Genomic DNA, 26,124 nt, shown 5'->3' on the forward strand with positions numbered 1-26,124 from the left:
TAAGTTCACCCCATCAGCTTCCTTTGCTTCAGGGGAAAAAGAGTCCCAGCCTATCCAGTCTCTCCTTAAAATAGCTAAATAAGATGTTAAGAGATTCCAGTTCAGCATTTTCCACAGAGGTAACATCAAAAAGGGTTCACTGTTCATTCATTTACGGTTTCTGCTTTTTTTTGTAGAATTTGATTTTGTGTGCATTGGTTCCAAGTGGTGAATAATGAATATATGTTTATGTATTTCCTTTGATTCAATAGGCTGGGGATATAGAATATCATAGTTGTATTCTTTGAATTCACCTGGAAGCACACTGGAGCAATAAAAGAAAGGAAAAATAACAACAATGCTGTTTTCTCCAACACTCCCCAGTGTGTAATTAATGATGATATTGGGACGAGTTAGCTGTAACATCTCTTTTTGATATGCTGTTTACTGCTCGAGAAGCAGACAAAGACAAATCTATCTCCCATACGGAGTGGGGAGGTATAATGGTACCTCACTGACTGAAGACCATATCAGACCACTGAGGGGGAAAAATCACTCTCATTTGCCTACCTTACTGTTTGTACAATTGGTGAGGTGCCTTATCCATTGCTTAATCCTTGAGCAAATAGCAACAGGAAGCAGTTTCTGACAAAGGATCCAGAAGCAATTCATTAACTGCTTATCTTTCCACAGATGTTTTCGGACCTGCTCTATGTTCACAGCATTTTCTGCTTTTACCTCGCATTTCAGGTGTCTGTGGATTTTTTGTTTTTCTTCTATGGGAGAATACTGAAACTGACCTCACTGAGTAGCGACCAGCCTGCAAAATATTGTACTTTAACAGGTCTGCAGAGACCCACAGAGTCTGAATAATGAAATTCATGAGAGAATCTGGCCCTCCACATTCACAACATTATCTATCAATAGGCCTCTGCAGCTTTGACATAAATGAGAATCCATATAGGGTTTGAGTTGATGGTGCATATCCTCCAGTTTTCAATGGTGATCCTACAGAAGGAATACTTGGAATGACCCAAGGAAGAAGCTCACAACTGATCGCACAGAACTGTCTCCAGTCTCAGACCCACCCTGACACAGTGAAAATGGCAACATGTGAATCCCACGGAAGCGAATGCCACCTTCTCAACCAGTGGAAAGTTAAACCTTCTCTCACGTACACCTGTGGACTAGAAAGCAGGAAGTGAACTACATTATAAACCACAGTACAACTCCGTCAGTCTTTGCTAGCTTATCACGTAACCTCTAAAGCCAGCATACTTTGATGTTTTGAACTTAAGTGGCCAGCAGAATGAGACTATGATGGTCTCAAATACATTGGAGACTCAAATACAAGGTGAGGACCAACAGGTTTTATGTTCCAAATTTGTTACATTTCTACTGTCAAGGACCCAAAAGCACCATTGCTACATCAGCATCTCTTCTGTGTTCCTTGCCACTCAAGCAGGGTTGTGTGTTCAACATTCAGAGAGCTTCAGTCCCATAAGACCACGTTCCACCAGAGCAGACTTAGGCAGCTGGAAACGCACAATAAACACAGCTTTAACTGTATTCGAATCCAGCATTAAAACAGATCTAGCAGTGTTACCACAAATCCTAGTTGGACAGGTTTAATTGCTAAATTTCTACGTTATTAATTCAAAGCTTGCATGCTCTGAGATGGTCACCATGACAGACACCAGCGGAGCTTACCTTCACACCTGCCAGCTTTCTCCTGATACCCAGCACTGCAAGTACATTTCCCAATCGGTACCAGCCAGTCGCCTTCTGCACTGCAGTGCATCCTCGGAGGGTTATCCATTTCCGCTTCAGAGTCATTGATACATGATCCTCGCACCTCAACCAGGGTCGAAAAGGCAGCTTCTGCCACAGTGTCTGGGAAGACAGCCAAACTTTGCACTGTAGAGAGACAGGTTTTGTAATAGACTCTCACTGAAACGAGGGCCACACAAGCTCCCACGTCCTGGAACCCGAGATGAAATCCTTTCCTAACAAGGTGCTCTATCTCTCGAACTTCAGTATTAAGTTTCATTTTGCGTTCGCCGAGGTCTCCTTGTGTGAAGCTCTCATCTGCGGCTATGGTGTCAATTTTCACATACTTGGTCTCCATAATGTTTCTGCCAATGTCCTTGTCTGACTCAATATAGTAGAGATTGAATGTCTCTTTGCATGTCCCAACCACGCCTGGGATGCTGTTGCAGTCTCTCAAAGTGAACTTCAGTTCAATGAAGATCCTCTGTCCGTTCCGCCGTGTAATCCATCCCGTCTGAAGCCAGTTGTTTTGATTGGAAGACATGACATTACAGACTTGATAAGTGCGAATTGGTTTATAATTTTCATCTACCCCACTGATCTCTTCCCACTGAGGAGAGAAGACAAACAAATAATTCTCATGAAACAAGACAATCAGCAGTTTGAAGACACAAGAGGCTGCAGGTCAAAGTTTAAAGTTCAAAGTCGATTTATTATCAAAGTACGCAAATCTCACCATAAACTACTTGAGATTAATTTACTTGCAGGAAATAAATACAATAGAATCAATAAAAAAACTATACACAGAGAAAGGCTGACAAACAACCAGATGCTAGAATCTGCAGCAGGAACGAGCTGCTGAAGGAACTCAGCTGGTTGAGGAGCAAGTACGGAAAGACATGGACAGTTGACATGACCAATCAGCATCCTTCACCTGGATGGAAGAGGTAGAGGGGAAATAGCCTGTATAAAGAGGTAAGGGGGAGAGGTGGAGCAAATGGATAGATGATTGGCAGAAGGTAAATTGGGAATAAAAGGGGCCTTGTCTGGTTGACTGCTGGTGACTAATTGTGTTCCAAAAGTATCAGTGTTGGGTCCACTACTTTTCATGTTGTATAGAGTCATGGAGTTTTTAAAAGCTGCAACACAGAAACAAGCCTGTTGGCCCATCTAGTCTGTGCTAAACCATTAACTTGCCTAGTACCATCAACCTGCACCTGGACCATAGTCCTCCATATCCCTCCCATCCACATACCATTCAAATTTCTCTTGAAATTGAACCCTCATCCACCACATTACATACTCTTACCACCCTCTGAGTGAAGAAGTTCCCTCTCATGTTCCCCTTATACATTTCACCTTTCACCATTAAACCATGATCTCTACTTGTAGTCTCACCCTATCTCAGTGGAAAAGGCCTGCTTGTACTTACCCTATCCATACCACTAATAATTTTGTATACCTCCATCAAAATTCCCCTCAATCTTCTATGTTTGAGGGAATTAAGCCCTTAGCAGTTCAATCTTTTCTTATAACTCAGGTTCTCAAGTCCTGCTACATCCTTGTAAATTTCATCTAAACTTCTTCAATTTTATTTACATATTTCATGTAGGTAAGTCACTAAAACGGTACACGATACTCCAAATTAGGACTCACCAACATCTCATCCAATTTCAACAATACATCCCAAATCCTGCATTCATTTCCTTGATACATGAAGGCCAATGTGCCAAAAGATTTCTTTACACCCCTATCTACCTGTGACACCACTTTCAAGGAATTATGGATCTGTATTCCTAGATCCCTCTGCTCTACTCCGCTCCTTAGTGTCCTGTTATTCACCATGTAAGCCCTACTCTAGCTGGTCCTTCCAAAGTGCAACATTTTACAACTGTCTACATTAAATTCCATTTGTCATTTTTCAGCCCATTTCCCCAGCTGGTTCAAATCCCACAGCAAGCTTTGATCATCTTTCTTGTACAAATCCCATTCTTAGTCTTATCTACAAATTTACCGGTCGTTTTCCACATTATAATCCAGATCGTTGACATAGATGTCAAACAACAACGGCACTGCACCAATCCCTGCGGAACACCACTAGTCACAGGCGTTGAGCCAGAGAGGCAAACATCTACTACCACTCTCTGGCATCTCCTGCACTGCCAAAGCCTAATCCAATTTACTACCTCATCTTGACTGCCAGGAGGTTGAAACTTCTCAAGCAACTTCCCATGCGAGACCTTATAAAAGGCCTTGGTAAGGTCCATGTAGACAACACCCACTGCCTTGCCTTCATCAACTTTCCTGGTAACTTTCTCAAAAACTCTATAAGGTTGGGTAGGTATAGCCTACCCATGCACAAAGTAACATCGACTATCCCTAATCAGACCCTGTCTCTCCAATAACTTATATATCCCGTCCTAAAGAATACCTTCTAATAATTTTCCCACTACTGACATCAGTCTGATCAGCCTATAATTTGCTGATTTATTCCTAGAGTCTTTCTTAAACAATGGAACAACATTATCTATCCTCCAATCCTCCAGCATCTCAGCCATAGTGAAGGGTGTTTTGAATATCTTTGCTTGGGCCCTTGCTATTTCCGCACTAGTCTCACACAGGGTCCAAGGGAACATCTTGTGAGACCCTGGCGATTTATCCACCCTAATTTGCCTCAGAACTGCAAACACCTCCTCCTCTGTAATCTGTATCGGCCCCTGTTGCTTTGCCTCACTTCTATAGACTCCATGTCCATGGCCCGGGTAAATATAGCTGCAAAAATCCATTTAAGATCGCTTTTTGGCTCGACACACAATTTACCATTTTGAACTTCCAGAGGACCAATTTTGTCCTCTGGTATCCATTTGATGTTAATATACCTGTAGAAGCCCTTCGGATTCTCCTTCACCTTGTCTGCTGGAGCAACCTGATGCCTTGTTTTATCCCTTCTGATTTCCTTCTATGTTTTCTTGCATTTCTTATACTCCTCAAGTACCTCATTTGTTCTCACCTACCATGCATCTCCTTTTTTTTAACCAGGGCCTCATATCTCTCAAAACCCAATGTTCCCTAAACCTGTTATCCTTGCCTTTTATTCTAATAGAAACATATAAGCTCTATTCCCTCAAAATTCACTTTTCAAGGGCTCACACCTTTGCCAGAAAGCAACCTCTCCCAATTCTCACATGCCAGATCATTGCTAATACCATCAAAATTGGCCTTTCTCCAATACAGAATCTCAAACCAAGGACCAGACCTATCCTTTTCCATAATTACTTTGAAACTAATGGCATTATGGTCACTGGGTGCAAGTGTTGCCCTATACAAACTTCTGTCACCTGCTCAGTCTCATTCCCTAATAAGAGATCTAGTATCACATTCTCTCTCATTAGAACTTCTGTGTACTGATTAAGGAAACTCCCCATGGCACATTTGACAAGTCTTTCCCATTCAGTCTTTTTATGGTATGGGAGTCCCAGTCAATACGTGGAATGTTAAAATCACCTACTATCACAACCTTATGTTTCTTACTGCAGTCTGTGATCTCTAGAAATTTGCTGCTTTAAATCTCACAGTCTGTTGGGTGATCTATAATATAATCCCATTAACATGGTCTTAATTTTCTTACTTATCAGCTCTACCCATACAGCCTCATTAAGTGGGCTCTCCTGTCTGTCCTTTCTGACTACGGGCGTGAAATTTTCCCTGGCTAGTAATGTCACCCCTCCCCTTTTAATCCCTGCCGTTCAATCACATCTAAAACAATGGAACCCTGGAACACTGAGCTGCCTGTCCTGCTCCTCCTGCAACCACGTCTCACGAACGCCCACAATGTCATAATTCCATGTGCTGATCGATGCCCTAAGCTCATCTGATTTTCCTACAATACTCCTTGCATTAAAAGGTATATATCTTTGAACATTAGTCCTACTATGCTCAATCTTTTCATTCCTGACTTTGTATGCAGCCTCTCTCCACTATCTGTCTGATGCTGTGGTTCTCATCCTCCTTCAACTGTAGTTTAAACACCCCTACGCCCTACTAACAAATCTCTCTGCTAGGATATAAGCCCTCATCCAGCTCAGGTGCAAACCAAAAGGATATGTTAATAATCTGGATGACAGAATTGATGATACGTTAGATACAAAATTAGATGGAGGGGCAGGTAGTGTGAGGAAGCAGGGAGTCTGCAGGAGTTGGACAAGCTGGGAGAGCGGGCAAAGAAACGGCAGATGGAATGCATCTTAGGGAAATGTATGATGAACTTCAACAGAAGGAATGAAGGTGTAAGCTATTTTCTAAACAGGGAGCAAATTCAGAAGTTAGAGTGCAAGGAGACTTAGGAGTCGCAGTGCAGGATTCTCTATAGGTTAGCTTGCAGGTTGAGTTGATAGCCAGGAAGGCAAATACAACACTGGCCTCCATTTTGTGGGGACTAGAGTATAAGAGCAATTTTGTAATGCTGAGGACTTATAAGGCATTAGTCAGGCCACACATGGAGTATTGTGAGCAGTTTTGGGTCCCTTATCTAAGAAAGGATGTGCTGGCATTGTAGAGGGTCCAGTCAGGGCTAAGGAGAATGTTCCTGGGAATGAAATTGTTAACGTATGAGGAGCATTTGATGGCTCTGGGCCGATATTCACAGCAGTTTAGAAGAATGAGAGGGTATCTCATTGAAGCTTATCAAATATTAAAACAACCTAGATAGAGTGGGCATGGGACAGATGCTTCCTACATTGGAGAAGTTTAGGACCAGAGAACACAGGGACATCCCTTTAGCACAGAGCTGAGGAGGAATTGCTTTAGCTAAAGATAGTGAATCCGTGGAGCTCATTGCCACAGACGTTATGGAGGCTGTCATTGAATATATTGAAAGCAGAGGTCGATAACTTCTTGATTAGCAAGAAGTTATAGGTTATGGGGAGTAGGGACCGAATGGGGGTGAGAGGGAATAATAAGCAAATGGTAGAACATACTTGACGGGCTGAATAACTTGCTTCTGCTCCTATGTCTTAAGGTGTAAGAGCTAACAAGTGATGATGGATCCAGGTGAGGATGAAGTCAGGTAGGAGCAAACAAGTGAAGATAGAGACAGAGGCTTAGAGATGAGAGGTGTAGGTGGTAAAGGGCTGCAGATGATGCAATCTGCTAAGAAAGGAAGTTGACAATTGGAACTAAATAATGAAGGTATGGTGGGCAGCTGGGAATGGAAGGGGAGGGGGCACAGTCAAAGGATTGTGCGGGTGATGGTAGATTGAGCCGTTGTTGCAAGAAAAATAAATTAAGAAACGGGGAAATTTAGAGGGGGAGGGGGTGGTGGCAGGAGGAAGGGTGTGTATGAGAGGGCCTGGGCAAATCAGAAGGAAGGAAAGAGGGACAGAGGCAGAGCAGGTTAATTTAAGTTGGAGAATTAATTAGGTTACAGACTACCCAAGCAGTATAGAGGCGCTGTTCTTCTAGCTTGCATTTGGCCTCACACTGGAAGTAGAGGAGGCCGAGGACAGGCGGGTTAGTGTAGGAATGGGAAGGGAAATTACATTGATTAGCAAGCTGAAGGTCCAGATTGTCATTGTAGACAGATTGCACGTGCTCAGCAAGTGCTCACCTAATCATCAGCAATTCTCCTGCCTCCTTTGTCACACTTAAAGTTTTTAACAGAGCATCATAGTCAAGTATTTGTGTTTTAGCTAACAAAAAAAACATAGAGCAATGTCTGTAAAACCGTCATTTTTTAATGATAAAGCTGTGTGGAACTTTGTATAGAAACAGAAAATGTCTGAGAAACACCGCAAGTCAGTCAGCATCTGCAGGAAAGGAATGAAATTTTCAGGTCAAAGACACGATGAAGAAACAGAGTTAACCAAAAATGTTAACTCTGTTTCTCTCTCCACAGATGCTGCCTGACCAACTGAGTGCTTCCAGCATTTTCTATTTTTATTTCAGATTTCCTGCATCTGCAGTTCTTATTTTTAGGCCTTCTGCTCAATCAGACAGTCCCATTGATTTTCTTTTGATAACGCAGCATATGGCATTCAAAATGTTTCTTTAGACTGATAACTGACCTCATTGGTTTGTCGGATGAGCTGCTCTGTTGTTTAACAGATGTATAATCAAATCAAGGAGAGAAGGTATGGTTGCCATTAAGACACAAGGCAAAAGAGTACATGATCACATGAACAAAAATGAAGGTCTTATCAAAATAATAATAAATATAAAGCCCAAATTCATTTTAACTTGAATTTCAATGTAATAGTGCTTTATAGAGACCAAAGGTTAATGCATCTGTTTTTGGTTTAAGTAACCAATAATATCTAACTTTGTGAACACTAATATAAAACAATAAATGCAATTCAATAATAAGAACTGAAAGATTCAAGCCCTGGATATTGCTATCATATTCTTGTGTCCACATTGAGACACATGTCCAGGATTGAAGGAATGATCCAATGAAAACACTTTCAATGAAAGGTTTTGTTAGGTCTGCAGGGAATGTTTTACTTTGACCAGGGAGAGTAAAGCAGTTAGACAAATCGTTAATATTAGAGCTAGCCTCTGAAGAGGTGACACACATAAAAGACTGGAGGAACTCAGCAGGTCAGGCAACATCTGTGGAAATGAATGGGCCAAGACCCTTCTTCAGGAGTGAGAAGGAAGGGGGAAGCTTCCAAAATCAAAAGGTGGGGGAAAGGGGAAGGAGGCTAGCTGGAAGGTGATAGGTGAACTCAGGTGGGTGGGAAAGGTCAGGGGCTGGAGAAGAGGAGACTGGACCATAGGAAGAAGGGAAAGAGGAGGGGACCTGGGGAAAGAAATAGGCTGATAAGAAGTAAGAAGTCAGAGTGGGGAATAGAGGAAGTAGGGGAGAAGTAGAACTTGTTTACCAGAAGGAAAATTTGATATTCATGCCATCAGGTTGGAGGGTACCCAGATGGAATATAAGGTTGTTGCTCGTCCACCATGGTGCATGAGGAGGCTATGGACTGACATGTTGGAACAGGGATGGGAATCAGAATTAAAATTACGGCCACCAAGAAGGTCCACTTTTGGCATACGGTGCGGACTTGCTCAACGAGGTGGTCTCCCAGTTTACAACGGGTCTCACCAATGTGGAGGAGATCACATCGGGAAAAGTGCACACAACAGACAGCCCCAGCAGGTTTGCAGGTGAAGTGTTGCCTCACCTGGAAAGATTGTTTGGGGTCTGAATGGAGGTGAGGGAGGAGGTGTGTGGGCAGGTGTAGCGCTTGCAGGGGTTAAGCACTGGGAGGGAGATTAGTGGACAGGGACGAACGGATGATGGAATCACATTGGGAGCAATTACTGCTGTAAGTGGAGGAGGGAGGCAAAGAATTGAAGAGACGATGTGGGAAAGGATTTCACTCAGAGCATAAACCAATTGATAAGCTCAAACACAATTGACAGGTTGTTGTTCTGCAAGGTCAATTAGGATTATGGAATGGGGAAAATTGATGAAGCTACATTTATACAGTAGAATGAGCATAATCTCATTATGGGGGAAACTGGAGTCAAGAACTATTCCCCTCCCCTCTCCCCCCAAAATCATGTCTCTAATCTCATCTCTGTGTATACTTACTACAGAATTCCTCCAATAAACTTTCCATGAGATAGAGTGCTCTGTATTCAAATTCCTTTTGTCCACATTTTCTACATTGTTAGTTATTTTTTTTTGTTTTCATTTTTTTCCATGCAAAATTTTCTTATTTGATACTCAGATGGATAAGCTCTGTAATTTTTACATATTGGGACTTGGGCAGGGTATTGCATTAGAGTCTGAATCCCATGAGAAGCATTATTAGGATTGAGTGGAGGGAGCATGACATTGCACCTACCCATTCTGTGCTCCGGTGTGGAAAAAGTGTGATTACAATCAAATGAAATAAAGTTTTACTGGCTGTAAATGCTTTTCCCTATAATCAGTCTGTGAAGCCTCAATCACAGCAAAACCAAAATCGACTACTATCATGACCATGAACTCTAAAATTCTCTTCTGCTAATGGCTCACTTCTAAAAGTTCCCTTTGTTAGTTCCTCACCCATTATTTCACAACTTACTTAGTGGCAATTTCTTTCACCAAGTTGCTTGAGAAGTAAATCACAAAAACAGACCATTGTCATAGAATGATAGTTACAAAGGTTTTGTGGTACTTTGCTTCACTGAAGCACTTCTATTCTCCCTCCATGAAATTAGTTTTTTCTTCCATTACAAATTTACAACTTCAAAGTAGCTTTAACTATGACAATAATGTATTCAATGAACTTTCTTACATTGTATTCACTTTTCAAGATTGAGTCAGATGATACATTGAAACAGAAATAAATTATTTGACACTGTATAATGGATTATGTTATTCAACTATGGTCCAGCTATATTGCCATCAGTTAAGAAAGTCTAACTGCTGGTGAAAGTAGGCTCCGATTTCATTAAATTTTAACTGTTCTTTGGTCACTAAATTTGGCGAAATCGAAAGTGTCTAAACTAAGGGCAGTATCAATGGTCTATCTGTTAATTCTTGTCTACTTCGGGAGTGTTAATACATTAATGTGTTAATGCTCTGGGATGCAGTCTTGTAGTCTGCAGAGTACCAGACTATTCTGAATTTGCAAAAGCACCATTGGAGCTCCAGTTTCTCAATTACCTGAAAATATAGAAAAACGTTACTTTGGCTGCTGGAGTTTATGCCAGCTCAAAGCAGGGCTTTACTCCAGTGATTTTCAACGTAACCTATTCTCCATATATTCCTAGCAAACCCCACTTCCCCAACCACCCCTCGCCCAGGGGGGTCTGTCAGGTTCAATCACTCACCGGCACACTAGGAGTAATTTACAGCAGCTAATTAAACCACCAATAATGTCTTTGGGAAAGTGGGAAGAAACTGTATCAACCAAAGGAAAACACATATGAATGTACAACCTCCTCTCTGGCAGCATCCGAGATGAGAATTGAATTTAGTGACGCAGCGGCTCTGCCATCTGTACAACCCCACCCCACTGACTCCTTCGAACAAAGTCTCGTCTGGCTGGGTTTTATCCATGGAACACCACAAGCAGGGACTCAGTGTATAAAAGCACTATTGGAGCAGTAGAGAGTCTAGGTTTCCCAGGGATTGAGAGCAGCAGGGTGGGGAGGGGATGGAGGGAATTTCAAAGGAGGCTGCTGAACACGAGAGCCCACTGTTCCACATATAGTCGAAAGTTCCACCATAATCGCTGAAACATTTCCTTGCTCAAAAGCCTTTTCTACCTCCTGGTGTATTTTGTTCTCCATACCCTGAGTACCATTCAGGTGTCTGTCCAGAACTCCCAAAGTAGTCTTTACTTTTGCAGTTCCTCAAGTCCACCCCCAAAGATTCAACAACTTCTGACTGCATATCACTTCTTGCTATCGATTTACTTTCATGTTTTACCAGCAAGATTACCACACTTTCTCTGCCCACCTGCCTGTCTTATCCTTGACTATTTAGCTCCCAGCTCTGATCATCTTGTAGCCGTGCATCGGTAATGCCCACAAAATCGTACTCACCAATTTCAATCTAAACTGCCAGATAATTTACCTTATAGTGTCTACTGCACATATTCATATACACCATCAGTCAATATATCCATTGCCTCCCTTCTCAAAGTCATCCGTATCCCGCAGGAAGTTAAATTCTTATCTCCTTCTAAATGTTCTGCTACCTGAATCAGGCCATTTTATACGAGGGGTGATTGAAAAGTTCGTGGCCTAAGGTAGAAGGAGTCAATTTTAGAAAACCTAGCACATTTATTTTTCAACATAGTCCCCTCCTACATTTACACAGATCAGTTATACAGCTCTCGTTACATGAAAGTGCAGTTCAACTCTTTGAGTGATTATGCAGAAATTTTGAAGTTAGTAACATCTCCTTTTACATTAGGCCACGAACTTATCAATCACCCCTGCCGTGGACCACTTTCTGGAGGTCCAAGACGCCGACCTAGGGATCTGTATGCTCCACGACTGCTGGACTAAGTGTGTAAATGTAAGAGGGACTATGTTGAAAGATAAATATGCTAGGTTTTCTAAAATTGACTCCTTCTACCTAAGGCCACAAACTTATCAATCACACCTCATACAATGGATTTTCAATGGATTTTCTTTTATTTCCAGTCTGAGCATGAGATGATCATGATTGCTTTTGCCTTTCATTTTCTTTGTTCTCTCAGCTCTTTCCTTTTTCATTCTTCATTCTTGTAACACTTAACAAAATAATCGCAAGCGTTGAGTCTTATGCCAAGTCTTGTCTTCTGCAAAACTTTTGGATCACAGGAGTATCCGGATCCAACATCTCAGTTGGATCTCCCAATTAGCAAATCCAATTGCTGCAATGCCCTGCTCCACCTCCTGCCTTAGAAATCCCACCAATCTGGTGGCTGGTGGCACAAGGACATCAGCGCCGGACTCTGGAACGGAGGTTCCCGGGTCGAATCCAGCCGGGGCCGCTCCCGAGCACGCTTTCCAGCCGTGCCGGGTCGAGTGTCGAGATCGTAGCTCAACCTCGTAAAAATAAAGGGAAAAATACTGCGAAATGACCGTATGAGGAGTGGTGCCCCACACAGTCTCTCTCTCTCGTAAAGGCATGAGAAAAGATATCGCCCCGCCAACATCGTGCACGCACGCACACGCCAAAAAAAAAAGAAATCCCACCGATCAGCAGGGGTGGCCCACTGATGGTGCATTTGTAAATTTGCTATTAAACTGAGTGAGATACAGTAAAATGGATTTGGTTCATCTGTTTTACACTGCTAGCAAAATAGGCTTGAGGACAATGGCTTGTAGCTTTTATGTGCAGCTTAAATGGGTTTGTCAACCACATTACAAAGAGACATTAAACAGCTCTAGCTTAACCACAACATTATTCTTGCCATTAGTGCCCAGGTCAAAACTATTCAATCAAACAGGATACCTAAGTAAACAACAGGATTTATTTAATGATGTGAAAATCAATAAAAATGTAATCCTTAAAAGTAAATGTATAAAGGTGATAAGTAATTATTATGGCAAAGATTTCTCAGAAAATTCAAGGAGGTTGTTTAAAAAAAAAGTAATTATGGTGCTATTGAAAGGCCTCTGCAATAGGTTGAACAAATGATAACAGAAATGGAGCTACAATATAGAAACGGCTCATATGTGAGAGAGGATTCAAGGTTTCTGAGTGACAAATGGAAAAATGGATTGTGGATGAGATATATTCATGTGGTAAAGTAGCGGATGATTATCTTATATGATGAGTGATACAGAAATTTGCACAATAACACAGAGACAATTCAAGTATCACCATGACATCACAGTAATACAAGGAGAGAATTGTTCCCATAGTCCTCTCAACAGTAATGACGGCTGGTCATGGCATGGGCCACTTTAGAGATTGCATTGTCAATTTCCAAAGCAAATCTCTTCAGTGGCCGGTAGCTGAGGTTGGAGGCACAAAGTACAGTGGATGCTTATTGTCTTCCAGCCTGCACCTTAAATGGTGATGTACACTTTTAATTGCAAACCAAATGCAGGTAAGTTAGTTTAATGATATAACGCGACAAATAACGGTGATTGTTTAGGTTTTCAATGTGCACTTAAACTTACTGGGGCTTATTTCAGATATTTTGAGGATAAATAATAGGGAAAACTTTAAAAAAAACTGCTGGAGAGCAAAATTAACTGATTATGCTAAGTAACACCACCTTATCTGAGCATGCCTCAAGAAATGTAAATTGAAAAATATATATGTACATATATACAAAGTTAATTGTCTCATTTTCCCCAGCTAAATTCCACAAGTGCAAATTTTATTCCCTGTCTTGGATTTTGGGGTAATGATTTATAATTTGGGAGACATTATAGAGGTATATAATATCATGAGGATGATAGAACAGTCAACAAATGCTCAAGGTAAGAAAGATATTCAAAAAGGATCTGAGGCAAAACTCCTTCACCTAGAGGGTGGTGGTTATGGTCAAAGCTGTAGAAGTGAGTACAATCACACAGTTTATAGGATATTTAGATAAGCACATGGATAGAAAGATTAAAGGGATATGTACCAATTGCAAGCAAATGGTAAATGCTCAGATAGACATTTTGGTTGGCATGAAGAGTTGGGCTGAATGTTGTGAACCTGCGCTGTAGACCTCTATGATTACATGACCACTAATCTACCAAAGTAGTAAAACCCCACCTGGTTTAATTATGTTCTGCAAGAAAGAAATGTGCCATATTAATACGGATACCTACACCTGCAGCCCTGTAGTATTGTGGTTCATTATTGTCATCAGGAGTGATGAAGTGTCTCAGCCCAAAACGTCGCCTGTTTACTTTTTTCCATGGATGCTGACTGGCCTGCTGAGTTCTTCCAGCATCTTGTGTGTGCGGCTTGATTATATTCTTGTGAAAAGCTGTTAAAATGTACTACTAAACTATATTGTTATAAGAGTACTTGCATCATTTCAGTCCATGGATACCAAGAATGGCAAGAGTTTCTAAATTGAATATAAACATTTGTCGAAGACACTGTACTGTAAATGTGAATTCTCAGAATCTGAATCCTGGTATGAGTCCTGTGTGACATAATATTCCCAGCATTCACTATTTCCTATTTCCAAAAGGAAAATGATATGGATGCTGGAATTCTAAAATAAAATATTCATCAGATTGGTAGCATCCGTGAAGAGAGTTACAGAGTTAAGATAACATCTCAGGTAGATTCCTTTCATCAAAAACTCCCCTACTCTAACTTTCTCTACTCATTAATCCATTTTTATCTCCTGATGTTTCTATCTCAGATGAAAGGTCATTGAGCCAAAACATTGACTCCATTTTCAGCAGCTTTTGTTTCATTTTAAACTTACTTACTGGACTATTGGTTTGCAACACATATGGCCTCAAGCATTAATAAACTGTCGCAATAAATCATAGCATGACAACATTAGCTAGTAAGCTTTATTTTGCCCACTAAAAAACTTGATTTAAATTAACTGAAGAACACAAAAATTGACACATATCGTTGGTCATATAGTTTCTGTGCATCTTCCACCAGCTTTAATGGGATCATACCACCAAGCACACCTTTACCTTCCCTCCCCACTCTCTGCCTTCTGCAGGCGTTGGTCTCTCCATAATTCCCTTGTCAATTCATCCATTCTCACTTTTCTCCTTCCTGGGAGTTATCCTTGCAAGCAGAGGAAGTGTACCTGCTTATTCACCTCCTGCATCTTGCGTCCATTCACGGCCCCAGACAATCCTTCCAGGTAACACGTCAGCTGCAAATCTGTTAGGGTCATCAACTGTATCCAGTGTTCCCAATGGCACCTCCCCAACATTGGAGAGACCCAATGAAGATTGGAGGACAACTTCGTCGAGCACCTTCCCTCTATCCAAAACAAGTAGGGTTTTCTAGTAGCCCACCGTGTTTATTCCAAACCCCATTCCCATCCTGACATGTCAGTTAATGGCCTCCTCTACTGCTGTGACGACGCCACTCTCAGGTTGGAGGGGGAACACCTCATATTCCGTCTGGGTATCCTCCAACCTGATGGCAAAAACATAGGTTTCTCTAACTTCCAGTAATTTTCGTCCCTTCTCCTTCCCTCTTCTTTAATTCCCTACTCTGGCTCCCCCTTACCTCTTCCCCTCGCCTGCCTATCACCTCACACTGGTGCCCTTCATTCTTCCCTTTCTCCCATGGTCCACTCTCCTGTCCTATCAGATTCCTTCTTCTTCAGCCCATTACCTTTTCACTTCATTACCACCCCCTCCCCCAACCCTCTGGCTTTATCTATCACCTTCTAGCTTATTACCTTTCTTATTCTGGTTTCTTCCCCCTTCCTCTCCAATCCTGATGAAGGGTCTCGCTCCAATACGTCGAATGGTTATTCCTTTCCATAGATGTGGCCTGACTTGTTGAGTTTCCCCAGCATTATGTATGTGTTACATTGGTCATATAGGACTTGCTATCCTATCAGAAGGGCACGGGGTGCCTCTGGCTTCAGTCAGTAATTAATAACCCTGTTTACTTTTCCAGGGTTGATGGTGATGATAGCAGCTTGTAAGATTTTGTCTTTCAGGAGATACCAAAGTGCAAGGTCGTCAAACCAGGAAACTACGAAGGAAATAGTTCATTACTTACGCCATCAGATGGGTGAGCCGTCCATCCCAGTTCAGCTTGTGACTCCTTAGAATCCAACAAAACAACTAAAGTTTAAACATAGAAAAAAAAAGAAAAATTAGTAAAACCCACAAAAGTCAATCGATTGTTTTTTTATATATTGAAATGGCCTTCTAACACTTAATCACATCATGGAGGACTTCCACAATTTGAGAGTAGGAATAAGACAAAGGGGAAAAGAGCGGGTAGGAGAGACGGTAATTTGAGTGTTTTTATTTTCCTTAACAATGCTCCAGTTGCTAAACTGTAGTTCAACACACAGAAATATTGGAACAGTGTGGTATATAGAGTACTGTGCAAAAGTCTTAGGTGCATATATATAGCTAGGGTGCCTAGGACTTTTGCACAGTACTGTATTTGTTGACATGGAGCAGAGAGAGAGTTTGCAGATCGGGTGGGAACAAAGGATGTAGGGAATGGAGCACCGCAGGAGAGTTGCGGGACAGGTGGCAGGGAAGGAATGTCAGGGGCTGGTGTCTCAGGACAGACACACCCAACCCTGAGACACCTGGCAAGGCCATTTCATTCCAAACAACTGGTTGATTGATCATTACACAATATACCTCTGGTGCTTCCCATTCACTTCTCTTTCTATCTCACCATGTTTCCCCTCTCCCTGCCCCATTCTCATTCTCAGTCCACAACAGAGACCCACAATACAATCAGGTTTACCATCATTCACATGTGTCATGAAATTTGCTACTTTTTTTTGTGGCAGCAGTACACTGCAATACATAAAATTACTACAGTACTGTGCAAAAGTACTAGGCACCCTAGCTATATAGATTGTAGGAGCCAAAATCTTTTGCACAGTACTGCAGCTGGTGACTAATTGCCTGCTCAAAATTACTCCCAAGTGTAATTCCCTTGTACAAATCATCATACTGGCTTAGACTTGAGAAATAATTCCTGGCAATATAAACTCTGCAGCTTTGTTCTGTTTATGGCTTGCTCCACCTATATAAGAACACTGAGAATGTATTTCAGGAATTATATTGCTATCCAAATGGAGTAGGCACTTTGCCTTAACTGTGTAATATATGAATGAATACGTGGAGTGATATTATTGCAACAAGAGCCTTTTCGCATATTGTCCACAGGTCTGTAAGTGTAAGCACTTCATGGCAAAACGATATGCAAGGAGACAGTTTGGAACAATTTCTGAAAAAGGATTTTGTAACGGCAGCCATTCATTCTAGCAGGGTCAAACTGCTGCTGAGATACCACACTGTGTTTCAGCTTCAGACAGAATCAAGCACCAGTGGCAATAGGGTAGTAAATGTGTGCTCAAGCCCAATGTGCGGTGTGGTGAGTGATTTCTCTCCACTACCTCCCAAATTTAAAATCCGTTTGAAAAACAGCCTATAGCAGCAGATGCAGTTGGACTTTAAGCAGGGCGAAATAAATCGAAGCAGCTTCTCAGTCTCTATTAGAGGCATAGCTGGGAAGTTACAGCTGCACTCATGCACCTTCCAAGACCGTGTCGGAATGCCGGTAAAAAAAGGCACAGCAAACAGTTAAAGTTTTTTTTTAAAGTTTAAGTTGGCCCAGCTGACGTGGAACTAAGTTACAGACGTCCGTAAAATGAGAGCTAATGACATTCTGTATAGAGAAGCCATCCTCTTCACAGAGTGAGTGAGTGCGAGGGGATAGAAGTGTGACAAAGGTAGAAGGCAAGAGATTAAACAGGGAACGAAGGCAGGAAAGGCAAAATCAGAGAAGCCATGCATGTCTGTGGTGTGCATGTATATGTGGCTACTTTATTAGGTAGACCTGTACATCTGCTCATTGACCTAAATATCTAATCAGTCAATCATGTGGCAGCAGCACAATGCATGAAAGCATGCAGTCAAGGTCAAGCATTGCAAAAGGAGAAGCACCTTTACGGAGTACATAAAACCATTGCATCGATAGGAGAAGGGGGTAAAACAAGAAGGGAAGGAATTATATTGAATCAACTTAGACCTGGGCATACTATACTTAATTATTCCTCAAACACGAGGAAATCTGCAGATGCTGGAATTTCAAGCAACACAGATAAAAGTTGCTGGTGTACTCAGCAGGCCAAGCAGCATCTATAGGAAGAGGTACAGTCGACGTTTCGGGCCCAGACCCTTCGACAGGACTAACTGAAAGAAGCAGTTAGTCCTGACGAAGGGTCTCGGCCCGAAACGTCGACTGTGCCTCTTCCTAGAGATGCTGCGTACACCTGCAACTTTTATGTGTGTTCTTAATTATTCCTTCTACCTTGTTGGATAAAATTACTCTGGGGTGTGTAGCTGTCATCATTATGAAGCAGTTGAACACATCGTTTCACAATGCGAAGCATATAAGTTTGAAAGAAAGCAAATTCAGGCTACACCACTATCTTTCATGATTAATAGTTTTCATTTAAAAACTTTACTAATTTATAGAAGTGACTTTAATTCACAATATTGTCTTTCATTATTTACAATCTATAGGGCTTTTGGGGTAATTTAGTTCTCATTTGATTAAGTTCTGGTAAGAGTTTTATTTCCCAAATCTCTACACTACACTCCAGTCCAGTTGGTGGCAGTAATGCACCTTTAAGTTGGACTGCCAATCGCTATTAGAAGTCAGAAGAAGGAGAAGAAGATCAAGAAGTTCAGTTATTCATACTAAACATCAGAATGGGGTAGAAATATGATCAAAGTGACTTTGACCGTGGAATGATTGCTGCTGCCAGGTCGGGTTGTCTGTGTATCTCAGAAACTGCTGATCTCTGCTGATTTTCATTCTCTAGAATTTTCAGAAAAAGCTGCGCATAACAAAACAAAACATCCAGTCAGCAGCAGTTTGGTGAGCGAAGATGCCTTGCCAGACAGGGGTCAGAGGAGGATGTCCAGACCGATTCAAGCTGACAGGAAAGCGTCAGTGGCTCAAATAACCACACATTGCAACAGTAGTGTGCAGAAGAGCTTCTCTGAATCCACAGCACGTCGAACCTTGAAGTGGATGCGCTACAGCAGCAGAAGACTACACTGGGTCCAATCCTGTACCTGTAAAGTAGCTACTGACTGTACATAACAGAATGTACATAGGCTGAATAATAAGATTGCGGATGACACAAAAATTGTAGGAAGTATATGTTGAAGAATTATACAGCAGAATATTGATCAGTTGTATGTAGGGGCACAGAAATGGTAAATGGAGTTTAATCCAGATAAATGTGAAGAGTTCTATTTTAGGAGGTCAAGTGTAAGGGAAAATATATAGTAAATCAGAGAATCCTTCAGAGCATTTATATCCATTGCCTCCTGAAGGATCTAAAGGTGGTAAAGAAGGTAAATGGCAGCTAGCCTTCATCGGTCAGGGCAATGAGTATAAGAGCCAGGAAGTAATGTTGCAGCTGTATAAAACTCTGGTTGATCACATTTAGAATGCTGAGTGCTGTTCTGCTCACCCAGTTACAGTAAGGATGTGGAGGTTTACCAGGATGCTGCCTGGATCAGAGATTATTAGCTAAAGGGGAGAAGGATCTACATGGAGGACTTTGAGGAGACGGTGTTGAGCTCTTTGCCCTTATGTCCCAAACGCTTCTTCAGATGTGTCAATGACACCTTTGTAGTGTGGCCACACGGAGTCCAGGCGCTCCAACAGTTTCCCAATCATCTACAGCTTCACAATCATCTGAACAGCATACATCCAAACATTCAATTGATGATGGAGATGGAGAAGTACGGTTGCCTACCATTCCTGGACATTCTAATACGACAGAAACTGAATGGCACCTATCAGAAGCCCACTCACCATGGACTTATACCTCAACGTTACGTCTACTTTGATTAAAAGATTAAGGTCTGTCACGAGCCTCGTGGCCCATCAGACCGGTGCTTATGCCGGTTTCCGTGGCGTGAAGCGACTGAGAGTACGAGACTCCTCCCCGGATAGGACACCAGTCTATCACGAGGTTAACCCCCAGTATTTTTGCCGGTACCCGTTCTCAGCTGGGCAGACTGGAACATTGTGTGCTTACGTGTCTTGCTCAAGGACACACACGCTGCCTCGGCCGAGGCTCAAACCCACGACCTTCAGATCACTAGTCCAACGCCCTAACCACTTGGCCACACACCATACCGCCTACTTTGATTAACTGTGCAAAAACTATTTTGCATCTGGACGGTCTCCACAAGGAAATAAGAAGATTATGCATGATGATCCTACAGAATGGTTACAAGGTGAAGGAAATCAATTGGGCCCTTGAAATGGCCAATGAGAAAACCAGGAAATCTAACAATGAGGAGGAACCCGTAGCCACTGCCTGTCTTCCCTATATTTCCACAGTTTCTGCAAGAATCGCCAGGATCCTGAAGAAATAGCAGATAAATACCATCCACTAACATGTAAGGAAGCTCGAATCCCAGTTTATGCGGGTCAAAGATAACCTTTTACTCAGGGTGGCTGGTGTTTACAGGATTCCCCGTGAATGCAGAGCAGCACGCATCGGCAAGATGGGGCGCACGGTAGAAACCCGCATTGAGGAGCACAGGAGGTGTATCTGTTTGGGTTACCCGGAGAAACCGGCAATGACCACGGGATTGACTTCGACAATGCCAAACTACTGTGCCGCGCCATCGGCTTTAGGGACCATCTGGTGAAGGAGGATACTGAAATAAGATTAGAGAATAAGGATTTCAACAAGGATGAATGTTTTGCTCTAAGTAAGACTCAAATATGATTTTAAATAAAGTGGGACAATGGAAACCTAATTGGTTGAGGACTTGACAATCAGGAGAGATGGACGACAGGAGGTGAGTACGTATACCATTGGACTAGACACACCTAGTGATGAAGATGGTGGAGTTTGTCATCGAAACATCGGTTAAAATTGACGCCTGGATCTGGCAGGAAGCCCAAGAAGAGTTTATGTCGGTTATAAGGAGAGCTTGGATAAGCTTCAACTGATTCCTCCAGACTGCTGGAGTTTAAAAGATTATAAAATTATGAGAGACATACATAGGGCAGACAGTCAGAGTCTCCTTCTGAAAGTAATACGTCAAATACTAGGGAACATGTGGTGAGGTGGTTTAAGGTGAAAGGGGGTTTGCTAAAGGAGATGTGCAGGGCAAGTTTTTTTTTAACCCTGCGACTGGTGAGTGCCTGTGGAAATGGAAATGATTGTGGTATTTAAAGGGAACTTGGGCAGGCAGACGCACGACTATGAAGGACATGGATCATGTGCATGCAGATGGAATTAGTTTGATTTGGCAAAGCTCGTCAGGCCAGCCATCATGGGCTTGAGGGCCTCTTCCTGCACTGTACTGCTTTATATTTATAAATTACCTTTCAATACCCTGGGATTTCCCAAAGTCAATTAAATACTTTGGAGGTGTAATTGCGGTTGTAATAAAGTGAACTTGCCAGCTTGCATGGAGTAAACTCCACAATCAACAATGAGATAATGAGCAGATGGTCTGCTTAAGTGCTGATTACAAGGTAAAACTTGGCCAGGGTACAAGGCCAAGCCTCCCTGCTGCTCTTCCAACATGTCGTGTGACCTGTTGACTCAAGCAAAGGGCAGACAGGACTTTGAGTTAATGCCTCATCTCAAAGAAGGTGTCCATAATAGCGCGGCTCCTCATCAGCTGTGAGAACGTGAGGGGATCCACATGAAAACTTGTGTAATTCTGAGAGAATGAGGGACTGGATTTGGAGAGGATCTTTTTCCCGGCTGGCATGTCTTGAATGAGGAGTTATAGTTTCATGATACAGGGGTGGGGATTCCCAACCTGAGGTCTACAGATCCCTTGCTTAACCGTATTGGCCTATGGCATAATAAAGTTTGGGTAACCCTGAGGCATTTAGGAGGAGATATTTATTCACTGGTGCTAATTGAGAAGAGGGTGAATGTACTCCCAGAAGGCTGTAATAACCAAGTCACTGAATATATTAACAAGGAATCAATAGATTTCTAGATTCAAAAGGCATCCTGTGGTATGGAGAGAGTGTAAGGATCTAGTATTGAGACTGAGAATCAGCCAGGGTTGTAATTGATTGTCAGAGCAGAGTTGAAGGGACTGACAGTCTATTCCAGCTCATAGTTCACATGTTTCTATGCTTCTGTCTTTCTTGGACGGAATGAAGCCACGAGCTTCTGACCAAGAGATGAACGCAGTAGAGTTGGTCAGGTCTGACACCTGCACTGAGCAAGACTGTAACATTCCTGTATCTGGTTAGGTGGCAGGTATCTGGTTAACTGATGTACCAGGTGGGTCATTCCGCAGAGATGCACACACACAAACATGCTGATGGTGCGACCACAGTGTAAACCCCATCACAGTACAACCTCCAAGTGAGGACACACCAATCATCTAACACAGTATGTTTTGTAATCATGGGGAAGGGTGAAGTTTAACTTTCAATCTCTCCTTAAAGGAGAGTCCTTCTGCTTTTCAGAATTGGGATTTGGATGGGCTTGATGGCTAGGGATCAGGAGGAGGATTGCTGGAGAAGAGAGAAGTGAATTTGCTGGTAATGGGTCAAATGTTGCTCCTCACTTCTGGCATTTTGGGTAATAATTTTACATTCTAGATCTAGGTGTTCTTGTTACATCTGCCACTGAAAGCAAGCATGCAAGTACAGCAGGCAGCGAAGAAAGCTAATGGCATGCTGGCCTTCATAACAAGGAGAATTGAGTATAAGAGCAAAGAGGTCCTTCTGCAGCTGTACAGGGCCCTGGTGAGACCACACCTGGAGTACTGTGTGCAGTTTTGGTCTCCAAATTTGAGGAAGGACATTCTTGCTATTGAGGGAGTGCAGCATAGGTTCACAAGGTTAATTCCCGGGATGGCGGGACTGTCATATCTTGAAAGATTGGAGCGACTGGGCTTGTATACTCTGGAATTTAGGAGGCTGAGAGGGTATCTTATTGAAATATATAAGATTATTAAGGGATTGGACACACTGGAGGCAGGAAGCATGTTCCCGCTGATGGGTGAATCCAGAACCAGAGGCCACAGTATAAGAATAAGGGGTAGGCCATTTAGAACAGAGTTGAGGAAAAACTTTTTCACCCAGAGAGTGGTGGATATATGGAATGCTCTGCCCCAGTAGGCTGTGGAGGCCAAGTCTCTGGATGCTTTCAAGAAAGAGATGGTTAGAGCTCTTAAAGATAGCGGAATCAAAGGTTATGGGGATAAGGCAGGAACTGGATACTGATTGTGGATGATCAGCCATGATCACAGTGAATGGCGGTGCTGGCTCGAAGGGCCAAATGGCCTACTCCTCCACCTATTGTCTATTGACTATTCATGCTACTCCCAGCACCTAGGAACATGCTCACGTATCCACCGCCATAGAGCAGCCTTATAAGCATTTCCTATGACAAAGTAAAATTCTGAGCATTTTTTGCGTAAGGCATGAGCTCCATACCTATGTTGTTGGACATAAAGCTGCATCCCGGCTAGGGAGGCTGATATAGAGCATGAACATTTCGCATTTGCATTGCGAACACCAGATAGTGCATTTTTCTGGCAGAATCCTAAACACATGACTAACCACTATGTAATGACCAAGATGGTCAGTGTTGAACTCTCAGATTAGATTAGCTTTATGTGCCACATGTACATTGAAACATCTGGATGGCAGGGTAGAGAAAAATCTCTACCTGGGTAGGGGGGAGCGGGGTGAAGGGAAATCTCCTTTCCTCCGCTAGCCTTCAGGTAAGGTAAAATGTCGCACCCACTTAACCCTCCACCGCAGATCAGGGTCACATGAAGCCATGGGAGCAGGTGGTGAATGGTCGTCGAGCAGCTGGTGCATATCACAAGTCCTGGTTATTTGACCACCGACACCAGGCAGACAGTCTCTGAAATGTACTGATAATGGCTGGGGTCACCTGTCTTTTAAAGACACCGCCCAGAAAAGGCAATGGCAAACCACTTCTGTAGAAAAATTTGCCAAGAACAATCATGGTCATGGAAAGGCCATGATTGCCCACATCATACGACACGGCACATACCGAGCAAACGTTGAAGCATTCAATGAAATGCATCATTTACATCAAATCAAATCAGTAAGGACTGCGTGAGGCAGTCTGCAAGTATTGCTGTGATTCTGACACCAACATAACATGCCCACAATGCACAAACCCTAACCGTGTGGCTTTGGAATGTATGAGGAAACCGGAGCACCCGGAGGAAATCCATGTAGAGAAGGTATAAACACTTCACAGATAGTGGCATTTCTGTAAATTTTTGTGCTAACTGCTACTATACTGTGCAGATATCCAGTTTGATATCTCTCAGCCAGTTTGCCTCTAAATTCACTCCAATGGAAACCATAATCAGTTGGGATGAGCAATTCAACAGCCAATTTAAGGTACACCTCAATGTTAAAGCGTGTTCTAACCTGCACTTTACACAGGAAAGATATACTTAATCATTGTCACTCATAATCAAGACAACTTGACAGTCCCCATTCAACAGTCAGTCTGGAGCAACTAGACTGAGCTCAGTAATAGCAGGACTTTGCACTTGGGGAGAACATATTTGAAAATAAAGTCATGGAGTCACAGGGTCATACATTACTAAAGCAGGGCTCTCAGCCCATTATGGCGAGCAACAATCAAAAATGTAGCTCTACCAATTCTATTCAACAGCACGTCAACCCTAGCCTGCAATGTTGTGCTGATTCAAGTGGTATTTGAATGTTTTAATATGTTATGAAAGCAGCTGCCTCCTCCACCACCTCGTGCGGCACATTCCAGATTTCAACCACGCTCTTGGTGAAAAAGTTCTCTCAGATCCCCTCAGCTAAGCCTACTGTATCTCCTCGAGTCTTAGGCAAAATGTACAGTGAAGAATGCACAGTCTCGAGTGATGCAAGGCAAGTTAGGCGAGGAACTGCTCTAACCTCCTGGTGGATCTCCTGAAGCCTTTCTGGTAAACACCTGGCCAAAATTTTAAAAAACTGCTCGAGCCTCCCAGTGTGGAAAAGGAGATCTAAATCTCCGTTGATGAAGAAAGTGTCCGCCAATTGTGGAAGGTGCATCAGTTATACCGTACATGTTAAGGCACAGCCCACAGTGAAGATAAAGTCTAGTTACATTGAGCAAACTGTAAATAATATATTAACAGAGTGCAGATCAAATGCAATTCAGGGTCAAATTGAAGTTCAAAGAATCCTACTTTTATATCTTCATTATAAAGTTTGATGTTCAAATTTATATCAGTACAAAGAATTCTATGACCTCGGGAGGCAATGAGCATTTAAAACAGGTATATTTGTGTTATGGCCATTATTCGAATGTGGGAAAGATTCCTCTGTTCAGAAAACTGTTCCATAAAACTGCTTTAGCTGAAGAGAAAAATCTGACTATGTAACTATCTGACTAAACACCCTTGTTTTCTTTAAAATCTATTGTGATATTTTGTGTACTCACAAGAAAACAGAAGGAGCTCTGGTTTACAATCTCTCCAGCAAAATGGGACAAATAATCAATTGACTTCAATATCTAGAGCACTGTTTTTCTCCTTTAGAAGTGTAAAGTAACAACATTTTCCCCAAATTTGTTGCCAACTACATAGAGATCCATAGAGTTACACAGAACAGAATCAGGCCTTTTGGCCTTATTGGTCATTTCTAAGATGCCCCGTCCAAGCTAAAGTTTGGTCTATAATCTTCTGAATCTTTCTAATCAATGTATATCCAACTGCCTTTAAAAGTTGTTATTGTACCTGCCACAACCAATTCCACTGGCAGCACATTCCACACCCACACCAATCAAGGTATAAAAAAGTTGCCTCTCAAGTTCCTTTTAAATCTCTCCTTGCTCATTTTAAACCTATGCCCTCAGGTTTTTGATTCCCTAAATCTGGGGAGATGACAGGCAACAGGCAAATATAGGCAATATTTCAAAGCTTATCAATTCCATCCCACAGGTGACATTAACCCTTATAAGATTCGGATTTATTCTTCACCTATTTTTGTTCATTTAAGAAAAGTTCGATTTCAACGGGGGTAAATTACATAAAACTGCAAACAGAATTATTTATTCTCGTGTATTTAAATATATTAACTTATACATAAGTGCATCAAAGATTCCAATAAGAAGGTCAAAGTAAATTTATTATCAAAGTACGTGTATATCACCATATACTACATTGAGATTCATTTTCCTGTGTACATTTACTAGAAAATATCTATATGTTTGCCTGAAATATAAT

At 42.1% G+C, this 26,124-nt stretch overlaps 1 protein-coding gene across 1 annotated transcript in view; it reads right to left on the minus strand.

Moving 5' to 3' along the window:
• LOC140190419 (ephrin type-A receptor 7-like) overlaps positions 1-26,124 on the minus strand; it is an 827,081-nt gene that overhangs the window by 672,830 nt on the left and 128,127 nt on the right. The window contains exons 2-3 of the mRNA XM_072246980.1: positions 15,899-15,963; positions 1,690-2,359 (exon numbers count right to left, since the gene is read on the minus strand). Coding sequence (XP_072103081.1) covers positions 1,690-2,359; positions 15,899-15,963 — 735 coding nt within the window. The remainder of the gene's footprint in view (positions 1-1,689; positions 2,360-15,898; positions 15,964-26,124) is intronic.

Source organism: Mobula birostris, chromosome 30 (genome assembly GCF_030028105.1).
Source record: "Mobula birostris isolate sMobBir1 chromosome 30, sMobBir1.hap1, whole genome shotgun sequence".
Classification (NCBI taxonomy): domain Eukaryota; kingdom Metazoa; phylum Chordata; class Chondrichthyes; order Myliobatiformes; family Myliobatidae; genus Mobula; species Mobula birostris.